At 42.0% G+C, this 21551-nt stretch overlaps 1 protein-coding gene across 1 annotated transcript in view; it reads right to left on the bottom strand.

Moving 5' to 3' along the window:
- Window positions 1–21551, bottom strand: part of disp (RND transporter family member dispatched) — a 135909-nt gene that overhangs the window by 99470 nt on the left and 14888 nt on the right. Inside the window, exons 2-3 of the mRNA XM_080273354.1 lie at window positions 9926–10049; window positions 9348–9527 (exon numbers count right to left, since the gene is read on the bottom strand). Coding sequence (XP_080129480.1) covers window positions 9348–9527; window positions 9926–10049 — 304 coding nt within the window. The remainder of the gene's footprint in view (window positions 1–9347; window positions 9528–9925; window positions 10050–21551) is intronic.

Genomic DNA, 21551 nt, shown 5'->3' with positions numbered 1-21551 from the left:
TTCACCCCATTCACAGGGTTATATTAGTGAGGGTTTTCAAATACAGTAATGCCCAAATTTAATTTTTATTTTATGAGGAAAGTTCTGGGACATAAAACTTTAAAATATAGTATACAGTACTGTATATGAATAGTTTCTAAATACGAGGGACGTTCAAAAGTTTTGGCAACAGGGTAATAAGAGCAACATTAATAGAGATACACATTTATTGAAGTTCACACTGCTTCAACATACTCTCCTCTGAGGTTTACACACTTCTGGAGCCGTGTCATCCACTTAACAAAGCACTCCGAGTACTCAGAAACAGGTATACTCTTCAGTTCTGAATTTATCCTCCTGGCATGGTCCTGTTCCCTTCGAAGAGGATCCCAGCAAGTTTTTCTGACAATTTAAGGAATAGCCAAAAGTCACACGTTGCCAGATCAGGACCGCACTGTGTGACTTTTGGCTATTCCCTAAATTGTCAGAAAAACTTGCTGGGATCCTCTTCGAAGGGAACAGAACCATGCCAGGAGGATAAATTCAGAACTGAAGAGTATACCTGTTTCTGAGTGCTCGGAGTGCTTTCTTAAATGGATGACATGGCCCCAGAAGGGTGTAAACCTTAGAGGAGAGTGTGTTGAAGGAGTGTGAACTTCAATAAATGTATATCTCTATTAATATTGCTTTTATTACCCTGTTGCCAAAACTTTTTGAACGCCCCTCGTATATATGACTTTCCTACCACAGAGATGTTTAAATTGCAATGATGGCAATAAAAAAATTAACCCCCCCTTTTTTTTACCTATTTTTTTATTTTTTTTTTAATAACAATGGAGGAAGGAAAAACAAATGAATAAAAAAAAAAAAATTATCCATACACCAGATTACTGGTGTCCTCTGTTCATAAAATATCTGTAACAGTTACACTTGAATAGCTGTGGGTTGAAATTTGGAGGGAAACAACTCTGGAAGCGAGTTCCAGAGAGATGCAGTTCGGGGAATGAAAGAATTCTGATAGGCAGAAGTTCTGCAATATGGCTGAGTAACACTCCAGTCATGAGCGCTACCAGATGCCTGTGTAGCACAAGGGAAGGCATGGACAGGTGGCATCATGGACGCAACTTCGTCTGAGCATTTGCCATAAAAAATATCTGTAAAATAATGCAAGGGAGGCAACATTCCATCTTACTTGCAGGGGAGGTACTTTATTTGTAATGGCAGGGTTGTTAATAATTCTAACAGCTTTGTTCTGAATTTTGTCTAGTTGTTTTAATGCAAGCTCTCCACATCCATTCCACAAGAGTGAGCAATATTCAAGCTGAAAGCGCACATGACTCTTATAAATTATAGCTAACTGCTCATCAGCAAAGAAGTTACGGACTCTGTACAATAATCCAAGTTTTTTTCAGGCAGTTTAACAAATGATCTAACATGAGAGGTCCAGCTGAGTGCATTGTTAAGTGAGACGCCAAGAATATCAATACTTTTGGAGATGGGAATATTAGTAGCACCGAAGGTAATGTACGAATCTGGCAATATCCATCTATTAGTAAATTGTATATATTTAGTTTTACTGGCATTAACCCTTTAACCGCGGGGCGTCACTTTCGTGATGCTTGGGAGCAAGGGATCATACTGCGGGGCATCAATTTTGTGATTCTGTGTCATTTTGAATTCGCCTGGGCTTTCAAGTGGTGGCTTGTATCATCTATCAGTACTGCCAATATCCAACACTAGTCAGCACTCATAATATCATCTGTACTCCCATCAGTTGTTGACAATTTAGCCATTTCTCCCCGTTCTTGACTCCCCTCCCTACCCCCCCCTCCATTACCCTATCCTCTCGCCTGCCCGGCCATGCTACGCTAAGTATATCTTCCCTGGAATTTTCCACTGATTTCATCCATTGAAATAAGCCCTATGCCCTATTCTTATACCAAATAATATATACAAAAAAGAAATAAGGTTAGTGAGAGTGCCATACACCTGGAATTGGCTAATTATCACCTGACAACACTTCACCTGCACTCGTTCGCTAATTTTCGCTGTCTGTTTCCCCTTGAAATATGCCGTATAATCTATTCTCATAAAAAAAATATATATAAGGAGGGAAGGGAGAAGCCTAAGTGATATTTACATTCACCTGGAACTACCTAATTTATTATGTATTGTCTAGATTTCCTGCCAATCATTTCATAGCTATATATTAGCAGCTCTCACAAGGCTAACGTTGGCAGTATTGCACTCTCCCTTGGCAGTAGGCAGGCCACCAGTATCAGTTTACTGTCGTCTTTCAAGGTGAAAGTACGTTGGATTCGCGCCTGCTAAATTCCGCCGCTTTTTAGCCCCATGCAAAGGGCCCTGTGACCTCTACCCCCTACTAAACCTCGTGTGGAAAGAGGTAAAGGGCTGACAAATGATAGAGAATGACTACGATCTTTCTGGTGAGTAAAACAGTGCAAGTGGAAATGTAAATAATGTGTAAATAATGTGTAAACAGCAAGTGAAAGCAATGAAAGTGAACAGTGGAAAATAGTTTTATAAGTTACTGCAAGTGACAGTGCCTAACACAGTGTAAATAAAACAGAAATGTAAATAATGTAAATAAAATAGAGAACGTAAATAAAAATGTAAATGAGTAGTATTACAAGAATACGAGTATATATACTAGGAGTAATGAAAGTGAAAGTTTCACCCTAGCATGTATGAATATTATGAGATATGGGAGTGAAGGTGAAAGTGACATTCACTCTCAACGCTAGTATACAGGTCGAGAAAGTGAATGCTACGTATTTTACTGAAAGAGAAATTGAATGCCTACAGTGACAATAAACTACTATTACTGAAGGAAACTTATGGATAAAGACTGTAGATATATATAAGTGTTATATAGTAACAGAAATATAAACTGTGAGTGTTTTTATGAATAATAAATGACAGAACACCAGCGGCGAATGATCGCAAGTGGGAAGGTCATATACGCGCTCGTAATTTTCATTGCTTTCACAGTGTTTTTTTTTTTTGGAGTATGGATTCCAAACTATTTGAGAATCATAGAATAGAGTTTCTAGTGATAATATCAGGCTGTGGTAATCATATTGGGTGCCTAAATGGCTCACTTGGTAAGCTGCTGTACTCACGCAGTTGCAAGCGCTGGTTCGAATCCTGGGGGAGGCGGTGGCTCAATCGGTAGAGAGGTGGCCTGCAGTCCTAACGGACCCAGGTTCAAATCCCGGCTGGGGCAGGGAACAGTTTAAGGATTTGAATTTCATTAAATCAGGCTTTACTAATCTACCAGAAGACCCGCCAACGTGTCGTAAAAATACCCACGCTAATACCAATACACCAGTCTTGTATGAGACAGTCCTAGCACGTATTCAATATGGATGGTGGGTGTTGGCGCCGAAGTGGTGACATGTAGAGGTGTATGGTATGTAGGAGGACTGCTGGGCCTTGATAGCAGGCTGTGAAGCCTATGCCCAGAGTCGGACACACACACACACACACACACAAAATATATATATATATATATATATATTACGGGTTGTCGGGAAGTGTAAAGTGGAGACTTCGTTACCCAACTTCAGAGGTCTCCACAAGTCCTACGGTACTTGACGAAGGCTCAACAAACATCCCAGGAGAAAGCTGAAGGTATGTGCCATAAGCATATGTGATTTTAATATTCTAGGACTAATAACTGATTTTTGGCAAATATTTTTAGAGAGTCTGTCGGAGCGCGAATATGCCTGCGGGAGCCACAAGTCAAAGCAAAACAAGCCCGTGGTTAAGGGGTTAAATGAGACCAGGTTGTTTTGTCCCCATTCACTGATCATAGATAGGTCTTGATTTATGGAGATGGCTATACTGAGTTGAGAGGTAGAGATATTAGACTTTGTAAATGGGTGTCTGAGTGTGAATGAACTACGCAGTGTTGAGTCATCTGCGTATGAGTGGATGGGATTGTGGGTGACAGGTAAGAGATCATCAATATGAACCAGGAATAGGGTTTGCGCCAGAACTGACCCCTGCGGCACGCAACAAGTGTCAACCCCAGCTGGTTATTCTTCAAGTCAACAGAAATCTCTGGGAAAAACAAATCTATGATGTGTACAAGACTTGCAATTGTTTGAGAATCTCATTTTGGATAAAAACTGTACTAACAGTATTTATGGATGAGTCCCCTACCTAAAAGTGATGACTGTGTAGCTAGTTACCACGTATGTACCCTTATTTTGAGCAAATTCTGTTTGCCTGATCCATGTTTTACACGGCATTACCAACCAATACCCCATCTCATTTTTCATGGCAACCAACACATAAGGCACAGTAAAGCAGATTACAGACTTTCAAGTCTGTCCAACCGACATTAAAAATACCTGTCTCTTATGAATCCAGTGGGTAACTTAGAGAGCTTTGGGGTCTAGCCTCAGCCTTCAAGGGGTTAGAGGCGAGTTAAAATTCCACTTACTGGTGAGTTGAAAATCCACTTAATGGGCACTCATTACCTTTATATTTTTATTTATTCACTATTTCTTATGCGTAGACAATCAGTGTGATTTTAAGCATGTGTTTGGTCTCCATGGCTATATAATATATTCATGGATGGGTTGTAAAGGAGGTGCAAGGTAGGGCAGCAGAGGTGGGGGTGGCTCTAATGAATGAGGGTGAGATGTGGAAGATTCCAGTGTTGCTGTTTGCTGATGATACAGTATTGTTGAGTGAAGATGAATGGGAGTTGCAAGGTTTTGTGAATGAATTTGAGACAGTATGTAAGAAGAGGAATATGAAAGTTAATGTAAACAAGAGTAAAGTATGGTGTTTGAAAGGAATGAAGTCACAGAATGCACAGTGAGGCTGGATGGTGAGGATATGGAGAATGTGAAAGCATTCAAGTACTTGGGTAGTGTGATGAGTAAGGATGGAAGTTTTGAGGATGAAGTGCTTGAAAGGGTACAGCAGGGAAAGAAGGTTGTTGGTTCATTGAAAGTGGTGATGAGAAATGGGGATGTGAGTATGGAAGAAGTCGCTGCATGATAGTACTGTGATCCCTACCCTGACATACAGAAGTGAGGCATGGACCTTGATAGAGGGGAACAAGTCAAGAATGAGAGCAGTGGAAATGAGTTACCTGAGAGGAGCATGTGGAATGACATGCAGGGATAGGTTGACGAATGATGATATGAAAGAATGTTGTGGGGTGGAGTGTGGATGTGATTGAGAAAAGTAGAAGAAATACACTGAGGTGGTTTGGACATGTGGAGAGAAAGGAGAATGAAAGACTGACTAAAAGGGTGTATGTAGGTGAAGCGGAGGGGGGGAGGGGGAATACCAAGGATGACATGGAGTGATGGAGTTGACAGGTATATGAGGGAGTGGGGAGTGAGTTGGGGAGAGGGCAGTCAAATGGTGAGTGGCAGAGCGACTTGGAGGCGTTTTGTCTGCGGCCGCCCTTTGCAGGGTTAGGGCGTCGGACTATAGATAGATAGATAGTTTGATGGAGGGTAAATTATTCAAGAAAGCCAAAAAAGGAACTTGGGGAAAATATTTGGGTTTCTTAGACACATTAGCAAAAAATAATGAAATGAAAAAAATAAATAAAACACAATCTTATGGAATGATTTGCATGATTCAACTTCTGCAGTAAATCCTCATGATACACTGACTGCAAAAAACAAGGGTCCACTGTATTCATATGTCATACATTTGAGCATACACACACATACATACATCTCTCTCTCTCTCTCTCTCTCTCTCTCTCTGAAGTTCCTGTGATCACATTCCAACCCTTAACCCTTCAACCGCGGGTGTCATTCCAGAATGACATTGACAAAACTGGACCAAACCGCGGGTGTCATTCTGGAATGATCGTGAATATTTTGAACACCCCGCGTTTTTCCTGCGCGCAAAGTGTCTCACGCAAGAGTAGCTGTCGAGTTCTTTCACGCCAGCCATCCCACACCTCCCTCCTCCAACCCCGAGGGGGCCCCCCCCACCCCTGCCCTGACCCGCATCAGTCAGTATCTGTCCAGCTCTGTGTGTGAGAATGGCGCTCCGTCCCGACTCATCGTCGCTCGCTTCCTCCTCGAAAGTGATTAGTGCTAGTGTTCCTTCTACCTCTACACCGGTGAAGGAACTGCCGACGGCGAGGCAGAAGGGGTTGAGCACTCCTGAAATTAGAACTGAGCTGGACAAAACAGTAAGTACTACTCTTGATTGTGGCAGTGAAAGTGACACACTCACAGCAAGCAGTGACGATTTGGCAGTGATTGGTGGTGAACCATTTTCCATTGATAGTGACAGTGATGAAAGTGATCGTGTTGTTTCCCCCCCACCACCCCCAACTTACTCTGGGAAAGGGAAGGCTCCTATGGGCAAATCTGGTATTGCACGTGGGAAGGGAGTGAAGCGCAGACTTACGTCTCCCACACCAGGCCCTAGTAAGCATTTCCCATCAATTTCCCGTTCCCCTAGCCCTATTGCCCTCACATCATCATCATCATCTGCCGTGCCCTCTCCTCAGTCTACATCATCTGAGGAATACGAATTCCCAGAGCCTGCAAAGCGAGGGAAGGCAGGCCGTGCAGGCAGGGCAGGCAGGCCTAGAACAAAGGGGATGTGTGGCAGTTGGAGGGCAAAGCTAGGCGATAAGCGAGGAGATAAGCGGGATAGAAAGGGTCAAGTTTCACCACGCACCAGGTCAGAAACTCCCCCGCCTGCCCCCTGCTCAGCTCCCTCACCCTCACCACCCCCCCACTCACCGCCCCCGCACTCACCCCCCTCCCCGTTGCCTCCTGCCTCACCCCCCTCCCCGTTGCCTCCTGCCTCACCCCCCTCCCGCTCGCCTCCTGCCTCACCCATTGCCTCCACCTCAGCTCCTTCTCACGGGGAAACGAGTGCAATGCAACCTGCCACTTCCACTGAACCACGCACAGGGAAGGTGGATGCATTTGTTTGGTCTGACGGTGCAGATTTTCAGCCACACAATCCGCCGTTTGATATGACAAATGCTGGAATACAGCCTGCCTTTCCATGCAACGCAGGAGATGACTTTGTTGACTACTTCCTGGCCTTCATGGATGATGAAATCGTGCAGCATGTCAGCGATGAGACCAATAGGTATGCAGCTCAGTGTGCAGCAGAAGGGCTGCGACCTATTGGCTCACCAAAGCAAGTGTCATGGTTGCCTGTCGGAATCAGAGAGCTGTATGTTTTTTTTGCACTAATGTTTCTGATGCCCCATATAAAGAGACATGAGTTGGAGGAGTACTGGCTCGTGGATGACATTACTACTATCCCAATATTCGGGAAGTATATGTCACGGGATCGGTTCTGACAGCTGCTAGGATACCTGCACTTCGCTGACAATGCAAACCCGTCCCAAACTGACCCTTTGTGGAAAGTGAGGGATTTTCTCAACAGGATTAGGGATCGATTTATGCGATTTTTCCGGCCTATGCAGAAAGTCGTCATAGACGAATCCCTGGTATTGTTCAGAGGACATCTCAAATTCATGCAGTACATCCCCAGCAAACGCCACCGCTTTGGGATAAAGTTCTTTGTGCTGTGTGACTGTGAGACGGGGTATATCCTGGATTTTGTCATCTACTCGGCTAGTACAATGGACGTGAACAGGAAAGACCCCCTTGGCTTCTCTGGCTCCGGTGTAAAAGTGCTGATGGAGAGGTATTTTGGTGGTAATCATGTGCTGTACACAGACAATTACTACACAGCACCGAAACTCTCCAAATACCTGGCTGAACACGGCATTGGCACTGTTGGCACTGTACGGAGCTATAGGAAAGAGTGGCCAAGTTTCCTCGAAGCATCATCATCATCCAAGGGAGATGTTCACCTGAAGAAGTCAGACAAGCTTCTGGCGATCAGGTGGCATGACAAGAAGGTCATGAATATGATCAGCACCATCCACAAGGGGGAATTGCAGAAAATTGGGAAGGTCAGCTACAGGACGGGAGAGCCAATCATGAAGCCTGATGCCGTCATTGATTACAGTGTCAATATGAGACTTGTTGATTTGTCTGATATGATGATTGGCGAAATCGACTGTCACAGGAGAAACACCCGATGGTACAGGAAGGCTTGCCTGCACATGCTCGATATGTGCATGCTCAACGCCTTCATTATCTACAAGACACAAGTCGGGGGCATAAGGCAACCATCACTGAGACAGTTTTCCAAGACTGTCGTGCAGCAGCTACTTGCACGATTTGGTCAGGTGACGGCATTGATCCCGAGGCGACACTCTGACACACAACCTGACCGTCTTGAGTGCCGCAATTACATGAGCTGGCACCAGCTTGTTAAATTGCCTCTTACAGCAGGCGGCAGGTTGTCACAGGGCCGCTGCAGAGTATGTCATAACACCACACGGAGGCCTCGGACGAGAAAAATGAGCACACACCAGTGCCTGGAATACCAAGTCGCTCTATGTGTAACTCCGTGCTTTGCCGAGTACCACTCTCTGAGTAAATACTGAAAGTGACAGTGATATATAGTGATGCGACAGTGACATGCTTTGCCAATAATTGTATAATGGATAATGTAGTAATAAGGGATATTTTGCCTAGATAAAAATGTAAATATTGGCCAGTATAATAAGTGATATTGTAATAAGAGAATCTGCAGCACTTGTGTAATTCTGCGGCACTTGTGTAATTCTGTGATGCGACAGTGACGCAATATAGTAATAAGTGCAGTGTAAATATAATGTATATTGCCCAGATTATATGTAAAATAATATTAGAAGTTAGAAATAATGAAAAGATCGCATGAAACGTCAGTGAGCGGGTGCCGCCGCAGTGAAGTGAGGCGCAGCCGCAGTGAAGAGCGGGCGCAGCCGCAGGGAAGTGCCTTTTACCTACCTCAGTGAACATAGAGTGGGTGTTTATCGTATGTACAGTGTTCATATATGTTTATATTACTATTATGAGAGAGTGGTTGGCATTTGGTACTGGTGTGTGGGGCGTAAAATAGTTATTTCACACCCCTCACTTCTAACGGCTCTCCCCGTCCTGTGAAAGTCAACAAAGTCATGAAACCTACATCAATGGAAAGCTGAAGGTTAGTACTTTCTAATGGTACCTTATTTTTTTTCTCTAGCTTTATTCTGTGCAGAGTTATTAAGGTTTAAAGGTTTGTTTACATTTGGCTGAAACCCCCGCGGGAGAGGACAGTCAGACCAAAACAATACCCGCGGTTAAAGGGTTAACCTCATATCATGATCACAGAAGGGTGGTGAAATGTAGACGTGTGGATGCTACGGAGAAAATTAATGTTAAAAATGAGAACAAGTACAATGTTACTGAAACTCAGAATAACTTGGAAATATTCTTATCCCATCCTGTTACCTTGTGTCTGTGGATGGGAGGGTCAGTGGTGGGTGCAGAGTGTGAGCGGTGGGGAGGGTTAACAATGTAGGTGTCAGCAAGAGGATTGACAGTAAGTGGTCCACGAGGGCGAGTGGCATCAAGAAGATTCTCCCATGCAACTGCACGCTCACTGATCACCGTCCCACGAGCTTCAAACCCCTGAAATCAACCAATAATAAATAATGTGCATATGTGTCAGATTTTCTATGGCACACAGTACTATAACAACATTAAGTCAACCCTAATACATATAATAAAATAAATACAATACTGTGTGTCTCACATAAAAACAAATGTATTACAACCGGACTGTAAACTATGGTCTAAAAAATTAAGTTGCTAACAGTATATCACTGTAATGGTAAATGTTATACTACTGTGTCATGAATTATCATCAAAGAACATTTTATTCACAGCTTCAGACAGGTTTTCACAACATTTATTGTACATTCTATATTAAATAGTCTCAAGAACACACTACAGTACAGTGTAGTCAGAGCTGTTTCTTTTATATACATCATCTCCCTAAGTACAGTTGAGAACTGCATGATGCTAACCAGGGATGGGTCAGTGAAGGCAGCAGGGGGTCGAGCAGTGAAGCTTAGCACCACACATGTTGCCACCACCACCATCACACTGCTCAGTACAGCATATGGATGGTGACACAGTACACGTGCATACCTGTACATCATAACATCAAATATTAATATTTTTTATCATCAGGTACCATCACTACCCACCAACATCAGTTACCACCAATACCAGCCATTGGTTTCACAGCCATCAAAATCAGTAAATATACTGACAATCACATTCTATCAACATTCCATCTTCATACTGTAATTTGTTTTTGTTGTTGAGTAACCCCAGCCTGTCTGGCCAAGCAAATTCATCAACCACAGGCAAGCAACTGCCCTGCAGGATCATCCTATGCAGTGAACCAATGTTTCCATGTGCCAGACAGCTGCTGCAGGGTACAGGGAAGCACATGAGATATGGTTGCTAAATGGATACCACATATGCGGCTCATCACCCCATTATATGGTTATGATTACCACTCAGCAATGTAAATGGTTTCCTGGAAACCATTAGGCTTGTCACACAGTAAACAACCACTTGAAAGAAGAGTAACATGAAGTGTCAGGAAGGATAGGAGAAAGAAGAAGAAAAGAGGGAAGGCACTGAAAAAGGAGGAGGAAGTAGGCAGCACTACATTGTGTGTGGGATTGGTCGCCAACACCTACCATCCCCGTATTCAATATTAGTGATCATTAATGACAACTGCATCAAATTATCATACATACATAGCTAACATACAGGAATCCCTTCCGTAACTACAGAGTTATGCTGCATAAAAACTATGTTGTTGATGAACTGTTAGGCAACCACATTATGTCATGCGTTCAACAGGAACTGGCTGCCAGGGATCCCAAAGTTTGCCCTATAGAGAATACTTTTACCTAACTCAACTCTAAACCCACTCTCAATAAAGTTCATGGCCACATAAAACTTCATATTTTATTCTTTTTATGCATTGCTGGACACAAGCTACAAATCCTGTGCCATTAGGCTTAGAAGACTTCCTATGCAACAATGGACAGCATCACATATCTTCACTTACTTTTCCCTAAGCAGGAAGACTAACATCAGATGATTTACATTAAGATACACTGGGGACTGCTCATTCAGATATCGTTGCATTTAAGGGTTTATTTTTATTTTCTTATTTTTTTTTTATTTACTTATTTTTTTCATTATCATCAAATAAATTAAAACTATCTACCTATCTACTGCCAGACATCTTAATCCCGTAAGGAGTGGACACAAACAAATCATCTCCATGTCACCCGGTCCCTGGTCATTTCACTGCCCTGCTCCCAGCTCACACCTCACTCTGTCATATACCTCTCCACTCCATCCCTCCATCTCATCCTTGGCCTTCCCCTACCTCTTCCCTCCCTCCACCTCACTCAAATACACTTTCCTCATTACTCTCTCATTCTCCATGCTCTCCACATAGCCAAACCACCTCAAGGTATTTCTCCTAACACTTTCTATTACTTCTGCATCTACACCACAATGCTCCTTCACTTCCTCATTTGTCAGTCTGTCTCTCCAAGTAACTCCACATGCTCCACTCAAATAACTCATTTCCACTGCCCTCACTCTTAACTTGTGTCCTTCCAGCAAGGGTCTAGGTTCAAGCTTCACTTCCACACGTTAGAGTTGGTATCACAATACTGTCATGCAGTAAATTTTTACTTCCATGTTCACTTCCCTGTTTCTTATCACTGTTTTCAAAGAACCAGCAAACTTTCTTCCTTGTTGTACCCTTTCAAGCACTTCATCCTCCATACATCCACTGGTACACATCACACTACCCAAGTACAGTACTTAAATGCATCACATTTTCCATTTCCTCATCATTCAACCTCACTGTCCATCCTGTGACTTCATTTCTCTTGAAGACCATAACTTTACTCTTCTCTACATTCACCTTTAGTTTCAGTTTTTACACACACTCCCAGACTCATTCACCAGGCCTTGCAATTCCTGATAGTCTTCACATAACGATACAGCGTCATCTGCAAACAATAGTACTTCACATAACGATACAGCATCATCTGCAAACAATAGTACAGGGAGTTCCCAAACACTGCCCTCACTCATTAGGGATGCTTCAACATCCACTGTCTCCCTTCTACCTCTTTTATAACCCCAATCACATACAGATTAAACAACCTTGGAGACATGACACATCCCTGTTTCAATCCAACATTCAGACAGAAAAATTAACTCAATTAACTATCCACATGCACTGCAGCTTAAGTCCCCTCATACATACTCTTCACAGCACTCAGCAACATCCCATTTACTCCATATATTCTTAATATTTTCCATATTCCTTGCCTATCCACCCTGTCATATGCTTTCGCCAAATCCATGAAGGCCACAGACAACTTCTTTCCCCTTCTCTAGAAACTTTTCCACTAAAGACCTCAGGATGAATAACTGACCTACGCAACCTCTTCCCTTCCCTAAACCTCCCCGTTCTTCACCAACTAATTCCTCTGTTATTTCCCTAAACCTCTGTCGATAAGTATTCTACCATATACTTTTCCTATTATACTATGAAGACAAATGCCCCTATGATTACAAAACACTTCTTTTTCCCCTTTTCCTTTGTACAGGGGGATAATTTTACATGACTTCCAATCCTTCGAGACTCTACCTTCCTCCCAGGCCAATCTGCACATCTTCCATATCCATTCTACTACTATTTCTCCTCCATGCTTCAGCATTACACCACACACTCCATCTATTCCTTGGGCTTTCCCCATTTTGACTTTCTTCATTGCTTCCACAACTTCCATCCTACTGATTTCTTCCTCTCTTCTCACCTCCCTCCTTGTCCCAGTTATTCCTCACCCACTTATCCTCACATCACTTTCATTCTCTATGTTTAACAGTTCCTGAAAGTGTTCTCTCTGTCTGCTCACTTTTCCTCCCATCTCCATTAGCAATATACCATTCTTATCTTTCACTCTCCGACTAATTTCTGTATCACTCTGTCTTACTTTCTTCACCTCTTTCCAGAACATTTTCTTATATTCTCTCCACATGACACTCAAATTCCTTCCAAATTCCTCATCCGCTCTCTTTTTACTCTCTTTTCCTAATCTTTTCATCTCTCTCTTCCTCTAAACAGTATAACTCTCTCTTCTGTCTCTCAACTTCCTCCATGCCTCTGCTTCCCATCCACTCACTATAAGCTTTTTTATTTTGTGCCACAGCTTGTCTCACCTCTTCATTCCACGATGCAGTTCCTTGCACCCCCATTTGTCTTCTCTTCACCCCACACACCACCTCACATCCTGCACAGACTTCTTCTGTGAATATCTTGCACACCCCTTCCACCTTCCCTATCTGCTCCAAATCATACTTAATCGTTCCTCCACTTCTCTTTTATATTCTGCCCTTTTTCCATCTTCTTGCAACCTTTCCACCCTCCCTGTATGGACTTCTTCTTCCAGTCCTTCCCTCCTTTTATTCCTCCATTGCATTTGAACCTGACTTTCACCACCACCACATGGTGGTCAGAAAGTCCACTCCCCCAACCTCTGTATGCTCAGCATCCACTACACACCTTCTCTTTCTGACATCCACACACACTTAATCAATCACTGCCTTCCATTCGTTCAGTTCACCATTCATCCTTCTCATCACTCGCCGTATATACCTGTGAATCATTTTGTGTCTAAAGAGGGTATTGGCTAACACCAACCTCGTACCCACACAAATGTCCACTACCTTTTGGGAACACTTTGTAGATGTCTAAGCACTGTCCAGCCATATTTACTATTTTAATCATACACCTTTTAATGCAGGGCTTTTAATTAAATATCCTTCCACCGGTGTACAGTAGTTTGCCAATGTTTGTAAACTAACACTAGCATATTATGTGTAACTTTTAGGATTTTACTGAGTTTCTCTTCATGACATTGTTGTGCTACAGGCAACCCTGATCTAAAGCACTGGCTACAAAAGGAGCACCTATCAAAAACCCATAATACAGAGACATCTGCAGACAACATTAAGACCCTAACGGAAAGCGACAGTGTCAGGGAAAGAGAAACCATCTCATTCCCAAGCAAGATGTGAATGAAGCTATCAGGCCTGGATTATGCACCTGGAGCACTCTAAACATTAACTGGCCAGGAGAAAGGATGGAGATTAAGGAAATGGTTAACTGCTGGTAAAAATTAAACTTTGATCAATGAAGTAATGCTTTAATAATGTTCGAGCAGTAAGGCTGAATTATGAGTGGTTAGCATCACTGCCTGGAAAGTTGCTTGTCTGTTAGCATCAGGGTTTAAACCCCGGTGGAGGCAACTGGCATCACTTGATTCAGCTGTTCATCAACTCTTAATGGGGCTGGTGATGGATGCCTTCTCAAACATCCCTCAATTCCCTCCCTATCCCCAAAAGGAGGAGGATGGACTGTACATTAAGAAAAAGGCAGTCCACATGGTTCACTTCCACATGAGACTCGGGTTGCTGTTATTACTGTACTACATTACTTAACTGGCAATGATCACTAATCATACAGAGTTTCTTGTTCATTCTTAAACATCATTTGCAGTGCAGTAAATGCAGGTACAAGGAAGTAATGCATATGAAAAAATTTACAAACTTTGACAATTTTTTTTTGTTAATTAAAATCTGACTCTGTCTTTTTTGCTGATCAATTTCAATTTTGTTGATCATCATATCAACTTTATATTTTTTGCTTTCCTGTTTTTCAAAGCTGCAGTTTTGACAACAAAAAATGCTTCATTATGAATGTTCACCAAACTTTATTTAAAAAACTAACCAATTCAGCTATTCACCATTTCCAGTGTTATACATTCAGCCACATAACTCTGAAAAAGATCTTATTAATTACACTGACATAATCAGGCATTAAAAATAGGAAGAATATGCAGAGATCGTGAGGTGGGAAAGGACTGATCTTGCTGGAGAGTCTCTTGAGTGTGTAAAAGAATTTTGTTATTTGGGGGACACGTTATGTGCTACAGGAGATATATACCAGGGGTCGAGTTTAAAATATGGTGGGTCATATGAGTCACATAGTGCATGTCCCACATTGTCAACCCTGGGTCACCCCAGTGTCCACATGTTCCTAGGACACGTTGGGAGTATCACTAGGGCATTTACTCCAGTATACCATGGCCAAACACCAACAAAAACTGCCAGGTCCCCTATGGAGTCAAAGAATTCTACAGGGTTTACTCGCATATTTAATCCAAAAGGCACTGTCACAATGGAGGCCCAAATTAGACCTTCCTGGCTTCTACGAGTACCAATTTGGATGTTTTTATGAGTTTTGCATCAAACCTAACCTATGTAGGCTATAAGCAAAAACTCATAAATCAGGCAGCACTGCAGGGTGGTGGGGGGGGGGGGTAAGAGGTGCTAAAGTTGACGGCAAGGGGGGGGGGGTTAATGATGGGATACATTAGTAAAAAAAAACATCATTAGGAGAGGTATCATATACTGGGGCTGATTTAACACGTAAAGTATAGGGATGCGTTTTTGAACCTTGGGATTCCCGCCGCAGCCAAGTCCTAAACCCACCCATATGAATCCAAAAACATGTTTGTAATTAATCTAAACCCCCAAATAGCTTTAAAAGAAGCTAAACTATGCCTTAAAGCAGTTTATAACTCACCTAAGCCCAAAAAGAAAATATGAAAATTATCAGTCTGGAAAAAATCAAACTTAGTAAACTGTACCCCAAAATGACAATGTTCACCCCCACCTAAGACTAAAACACATTATTCTAAGTCTAAAAACAGTTTATAAACCAACCTAAGCACAAAATTTAAGTCTAAAATTTCATCAAAATTGGTAAACAACAAAAACAAACCCCATCGTTAGGCGAGGTAGGGTGGTATTTCTACCCCTATCACTAATCAGGGTATTGCATGTAAGGGTATCGTATATCGGGGTTTGCCTATATCACAACTAGATAAATACACACACACACACACTTATGCATCAGTAGTCTGGAGTTCTCATCTCAAAAAGCACATAGACAAGATTGAAAAAGTTCAAAGGGCCGCTACAAGATGGATACCAAGCTTAAGGGACCTAAGCTACGAAGAAAGACTAAATAAACTGAATCTACCAACACTACAGGAGCGAAGGAAAAGAGGTGACATGATAATGCTATATAATTGCATATCAGGGAAGGAGAAAATAGACATAAGTGATTACTTAACATATGGAGAAGCGTCAGCAAGAGGACACTGCAAAAAAACTGCATAAGAAGAGAGGTGATAAAGACGTAAGGAAATTCAGTTTCCCTAACAAAGCAATTGATCTACTACCGAATGAAATAGTGTGTGCCAAAACAATTCACAAATTTAAGGATATGTACGATAAATATGGTTTAAGACACGGGACAGTACGAGCTTGACTCATTCCTGTAAGGATACAATTAAGTAAGAACAATTAGGTAAGAACACACACACACACACACACACACACACACACACACACACACACACACACACACACACACACACACACACACACAAAAGTAGAGAGTGGAGGCAGTCAACGGTCTTCAAATTACTGCAACCTATAGCCTGTTTGTGCCTCTTATTGCAAGGGTTGAGCAGTTTGAGTGTCCTGTAAAGTGATCAGTATTTGATAACTGAAAATGAGTGATAAGTAAACAGCCAGGTTTGCTTAAATTTTCCTAGAACTGACGGTGAGAGGCAGCTTGGCTTTGTTTACATCTCATCCAAATAGGTGGTTTTCTCTGTGTTGATGTTTCTGTTGTAAGAGCAAAGTGTCTTTTTTTCCCAATATGCTGAGATTGCCAGCCCTATTTAGAGAAGGTGGAGGTAAAGGAATTAAGAAGGGCAGTGACTTCAAAGGATTTGAAGAAAAAGACAGAACTATAAATCTGGCTAATGCTGTCTCTAGAGTGAACAGACAAGACCAAGTGGTAAGTCTATCTATCTACAGTATCTATAACCCGATGCCCTAATCCTGCAAAGGGTGGCCGCAGACAAAACACCTCCAAGTCGCTCTGTCACCCATCATTAGACTGTCCTCCCCCCAACCCACTCCCCCCTCCCTCATATACCTCTCAATTCCATCCCTCCACCTCATCCTCGGTCTTCTCCTCACTCTCCCTCCCTCCACTTCACCCACATACACCCTCTTAGTCTGTCTTTCATTCTCCATTCTCTCCACATGTCCAGACCACCTCAGTGTATTTCTCCTAATTTTCTCAACCACATCCACATCCACCCCACAACGTTGCTTCACTTCTTCATTCATCAGCCTGTCCCTGCATGTCACTCCACATGCTCCTCTCAAGTAACTCATTTCCAATGCTCTCACTCTTGACTTGTTCCCCTCTAGCAAGGTCTATGCCTCACTTCCATACATCAGGGTAGGGATCACAATACTATCATGCAGTGATTTCTTACGTTCCATACTCACCTCCCTATTCCTCATCACTGCTTTCAGTGAACCAACAACCTTCCTTCCCTGCTGTACCCTTTCAAGCACTTCATCCCTAAAAGTTCCATCCTTACTAATCACACTACCCAAGTACTTGAATCCAATCACTTTCTCCATATCCTCACCATCCAACCTCACGGTGCATTCTGTGACTTCATTCCTCTCAAACATCATAACTTTACTCTTGTTTACATTCACGTTCAGATTCCTCTTCCTACACACTGTCCCATATTCATTCATCTTGCAACTCCCATTCATCTTCCCTCAACAATACTGTATCATCAGCAAACAGCAACACCAAAATCTTCCACATCTCACCCTCATTCATCAGAGCCACCCCCACATCCACTGTCCTACTTTGCACCTCCTTTATAACCCCATCCATATATATACAGTATTAAACAGCCATGGAGACATCAAACATTTAGATCAAAGAACTCACTCAGCTCACCATCCACTCACACAGTAACCCTAACTACTTCGTACATACAGTACTCTTCACTGAACTCAACAACTTCCCCTCCACTCCATATATTCTTAATACCTTCCACATACTTGGCCTATCTATTCTGTCATAAGCTTTCTCCAAGTTTATGAAGGTAGCATACACTTTCTTTCCCTTCTCTGGATACTTCGCCACTAAACATCTTAGAACAAATATGTGATCTACACACCCTTTTCCCTTCCTAAATCCCCCTTGTTCTTCTCCAACTAGCTCCTCTGTTATATGCCTAACCCTATCAATGAGCTACTGGTAACAGAGGAACAGAATAAAGAAAGGAATGAGACAGATGAACTGAAGTAAAAAATTAAACAACTGAAGGAACAGTTAAGGAAAATGGTTAATCAGTACTCAGGGACAAAAGAGAAAGCTAAACATCTAGAAGAGAAGGATGAGTGATTTGAAAGTCAAACTGAACAGATTAAAAAAAATGCCAACAAATGTGAGGAAGAGGTGAACAAAAATTACGCTGATTTAACATGGAATATACTGTTGATACTATACTAGAAAACCTGAGCATTAAAGTGAAGAGCATGATCAAGAGTGTAAAAGGTAAAAAAAATTGTATCTGGAGTAAGAGAAGCTATTGGGGAGAAAAAAAAAAAAAAAAAAAAAAAAAAAATTGAAATCTTTTAAGGGATACAGCAAGAAAAAATACGTCAGTGATAATATTTGGTCAGAAGGAAAATGAAATAAAATCAAGAACACAAAGGGATAAATTCATCATCATCCAGACCTCCCTTCCCACTCTAGGGCAGGGTGAGGAGTAGCAATGTCCAGACAGCCTAAATCTGCCCAATTCAATGGGTCACGCTTCCATTCACTCATCATTCAAGCCCATGGAATCCTGGCTCCATCAGACAGGCCCAAAAAATTTCACCACGTTCTGCAGCTTCACATATGTACCTACCTGACAGAGTCAATCCGAACGCTGTCACGTTAGATAGGGGTACCAAATCCCTGGTTTTGAACTTCTATGCACAAAATTTATCTAGCTAGCTCAGTCTCCTGTCAGTCCCTTTGCCTCACCAACTTTCATACCTCTCTTCTTCACACACTCATCCACCACATCCCACCACCTTCTTCTTGGCCTACCTTGCCTCCTCCCTCCTTCAAATTCACTCAGATATACCTTTTTCATCACTCTCTTGTCATCCATTCTCTCTACATCACCAAACCATCTCAGTACACTCTCTTCGATTCTGGTGTCCACAGACCTCCTCACTCCGTATCTTTCATGAATCACATTATTACGTATGTTATCCACTCTCTGTATTCCACGTACATTCCTCAGCAGTCCCATCTCCATTGCTGATACCCTTGACTTTTCATTTTCATGACACACCATAGTTTCACATCCATTCGTTAAACTTGGCACTAACACTCCTTCATGTAAGCCTCGTACAGCTGCAACACTCAAACTTCTGTTTTTTATCAAGGCCTTCACAGCACCAGCTGCTTTCCTTCCTTGTGTCACTCTACTTTTCACTTCTTTTGCACATTTTCCTTTCTTTTCTATCACTGTACCCAGGTATTTCAACTCTCTCATCAATTTCAGTTTCTCTCCATTCACTGTAACATCACTCTGGGATTCACTTTCTCTCTCAGTAATCATCACTTTACTCTTTTCTACATTTACTCTCAAGGCACAACGCTCAAAGACAGCTGCAAAACTATGCACTAGTCTACTAAGCGTTGTCAGGTATTTGCATGTACTGTAGCACTGCATCTTCAGTATAAAACAAATTTCAGATATTCCATCCATCACCATTCATTACCAATGCCATACCTCTCTCCATTACTTGTGTTGTGTTTTTCCTTTTTCATCACCCCATCCATATATATACTGAACAACCATGGGGACATCACACAACCTTGTCACACGCCCACACTGTTCGTGAACCAATCACTTATGTGCCCATTTACCCTTACACATGCCTCACTACCATCATAAAAACTCTTGACGGCATCTAGGATCTTAGGAGCTTACTATCTACACCATACATGCGCAAAACCTTCCACAATCCTTCTCTGTCTACTTTGTCATATGATTTTTCCAGATCCATAAATGCCACAAATAGCTTATAGTCCTCACACGCCTTCTCCATTATCTGTCTTACTGCAAATATTTGATCCACACATCTTCTGCCACTCCTAAAGCCACCCTGTTCATCACTCACTAGGACTTCTGATCTCTCTCTTAATTTCTCTATAATAATTCTTCCATATACCTTCCCTACAACACTCAATTGACTTATGTCACAATACTTCTTGTACTCACTTCGCTCATCTTTATTTTTGTACAGGGGTACATTGACTGCCTTTTTCACTCTAATGGCAAGTTAACAATTCACTTAATTGACATGGATGGAGTTGAATTCACAAGGACTGGAAAGTATGAAAAAGATCAAATCAGAACCACAGGGTGACTTTTTGCAGTCTACAGACTGTGGATGAAGCACGAGAGAGCTTAAGGTATTGAGTTCAAACAAGTGATGATAAAAAGAAATCTAAGCAAAGAGAAGAGGGATGTATGAAAAGAAAGGCATGAAGAAGCCAGTAAGATGAATAGTAAGAGAAATAAAAAAAGAGGAAGCTAATTTTTTCTACAAGGTTGTGGGGCTGCAAATAAGGAAGTGGTGGATAAAGAGGGTATAAGTGGCATAAGCAATGTGGAAGGATTGAGGATGGGAAGCCTCCATCCTTCTTTCCTTCCATCCTCTTCTGTCTTTCTTTCCTTCATTCTTTCCTCTTCCTTCTGCCTGTGGATGACTCTACACTGAGTGACAAGCCAAATGGTTTCCTGTACACCAGGAAACCATTTATTATGCTGGGAGGTAACCATAAAACCAAATTTTGGTGCCTGGTGGCTTAGTGGGTAATTACAGCGCTCCAGTTGGGGTTTATTGCTCACGTTATGCCACTCAGGGATCAGTGAGGCTGGCCACTCTCATCTTAATGTCAGGACCAACTTGCCTAGCCCCAGGCTCCTACACTCTTCATGGGGCAACGTAGGATTGGATGATGAATGAATGAATGATGATTATAGCAATGTGAATAGATTGATATATAAGTTACTGGAAGTGGGATATGCTACAAAAAAAAAAAAAAAAAAATGTGGTAACCTTAACAGAGACTGAACTTGATCTCAAAATTGTAAGTGAAATTTTGAAGATAAAGACTGTGAGATAAGGAGCAGAGATAGGAAGGGAAAAAAAGGTGGATGAGTGATGATAGTGACATGGAAGGAACTGCAAGGAAAGGAAATGGAAACTCATGATACTTAGACTGAAGTGGGAGCAATGAATGCAGTTACTAAAGGAGAAGTACTGCTAGTCATAGTTTACAAGCCCCCATCCACAAATGTTTGGAAGAGAGGGAATTACAGTGAATTAGCTGACAATATGAGCAAAGTATCAGAAATATACTTAGGGAAGTGGAGAGATCAAGCAGTTATTTTCAATGGGAATTTTAATAGTACTGTTGGCTAGTATGATCTGGAACCAGAGCAAAAGATGGCACAGTTATGTACTTGCTATGACAAGTTACTGAATGCAGGATGTGATTATTTTCTTTATCAATATGTTTCAGAATTTACAAGAACTAGGGGTGAAGATGAATCTTCCATCATGGACTTG

The sequence above is a fragment of the Coenobita brevimanus genome, chromosome 54 (genome assembly GCF_032717465.1).
Source record: "Coenobita brevimanus isolate Jiangsu-jjx chromosome 54, ASM3271746v2, whole genome shotgun sequence".
NCBI lineage: Eukaryota > Metazoa > Arthropoda > Malacostraca > Decapoda > Coenobitidae > Coenobita > Coenobita brevimanus.
Note: the sequence above shows the minus strand (reverse complement) of the source record. Positions and strands in the feature narration are given on the sequence as shown.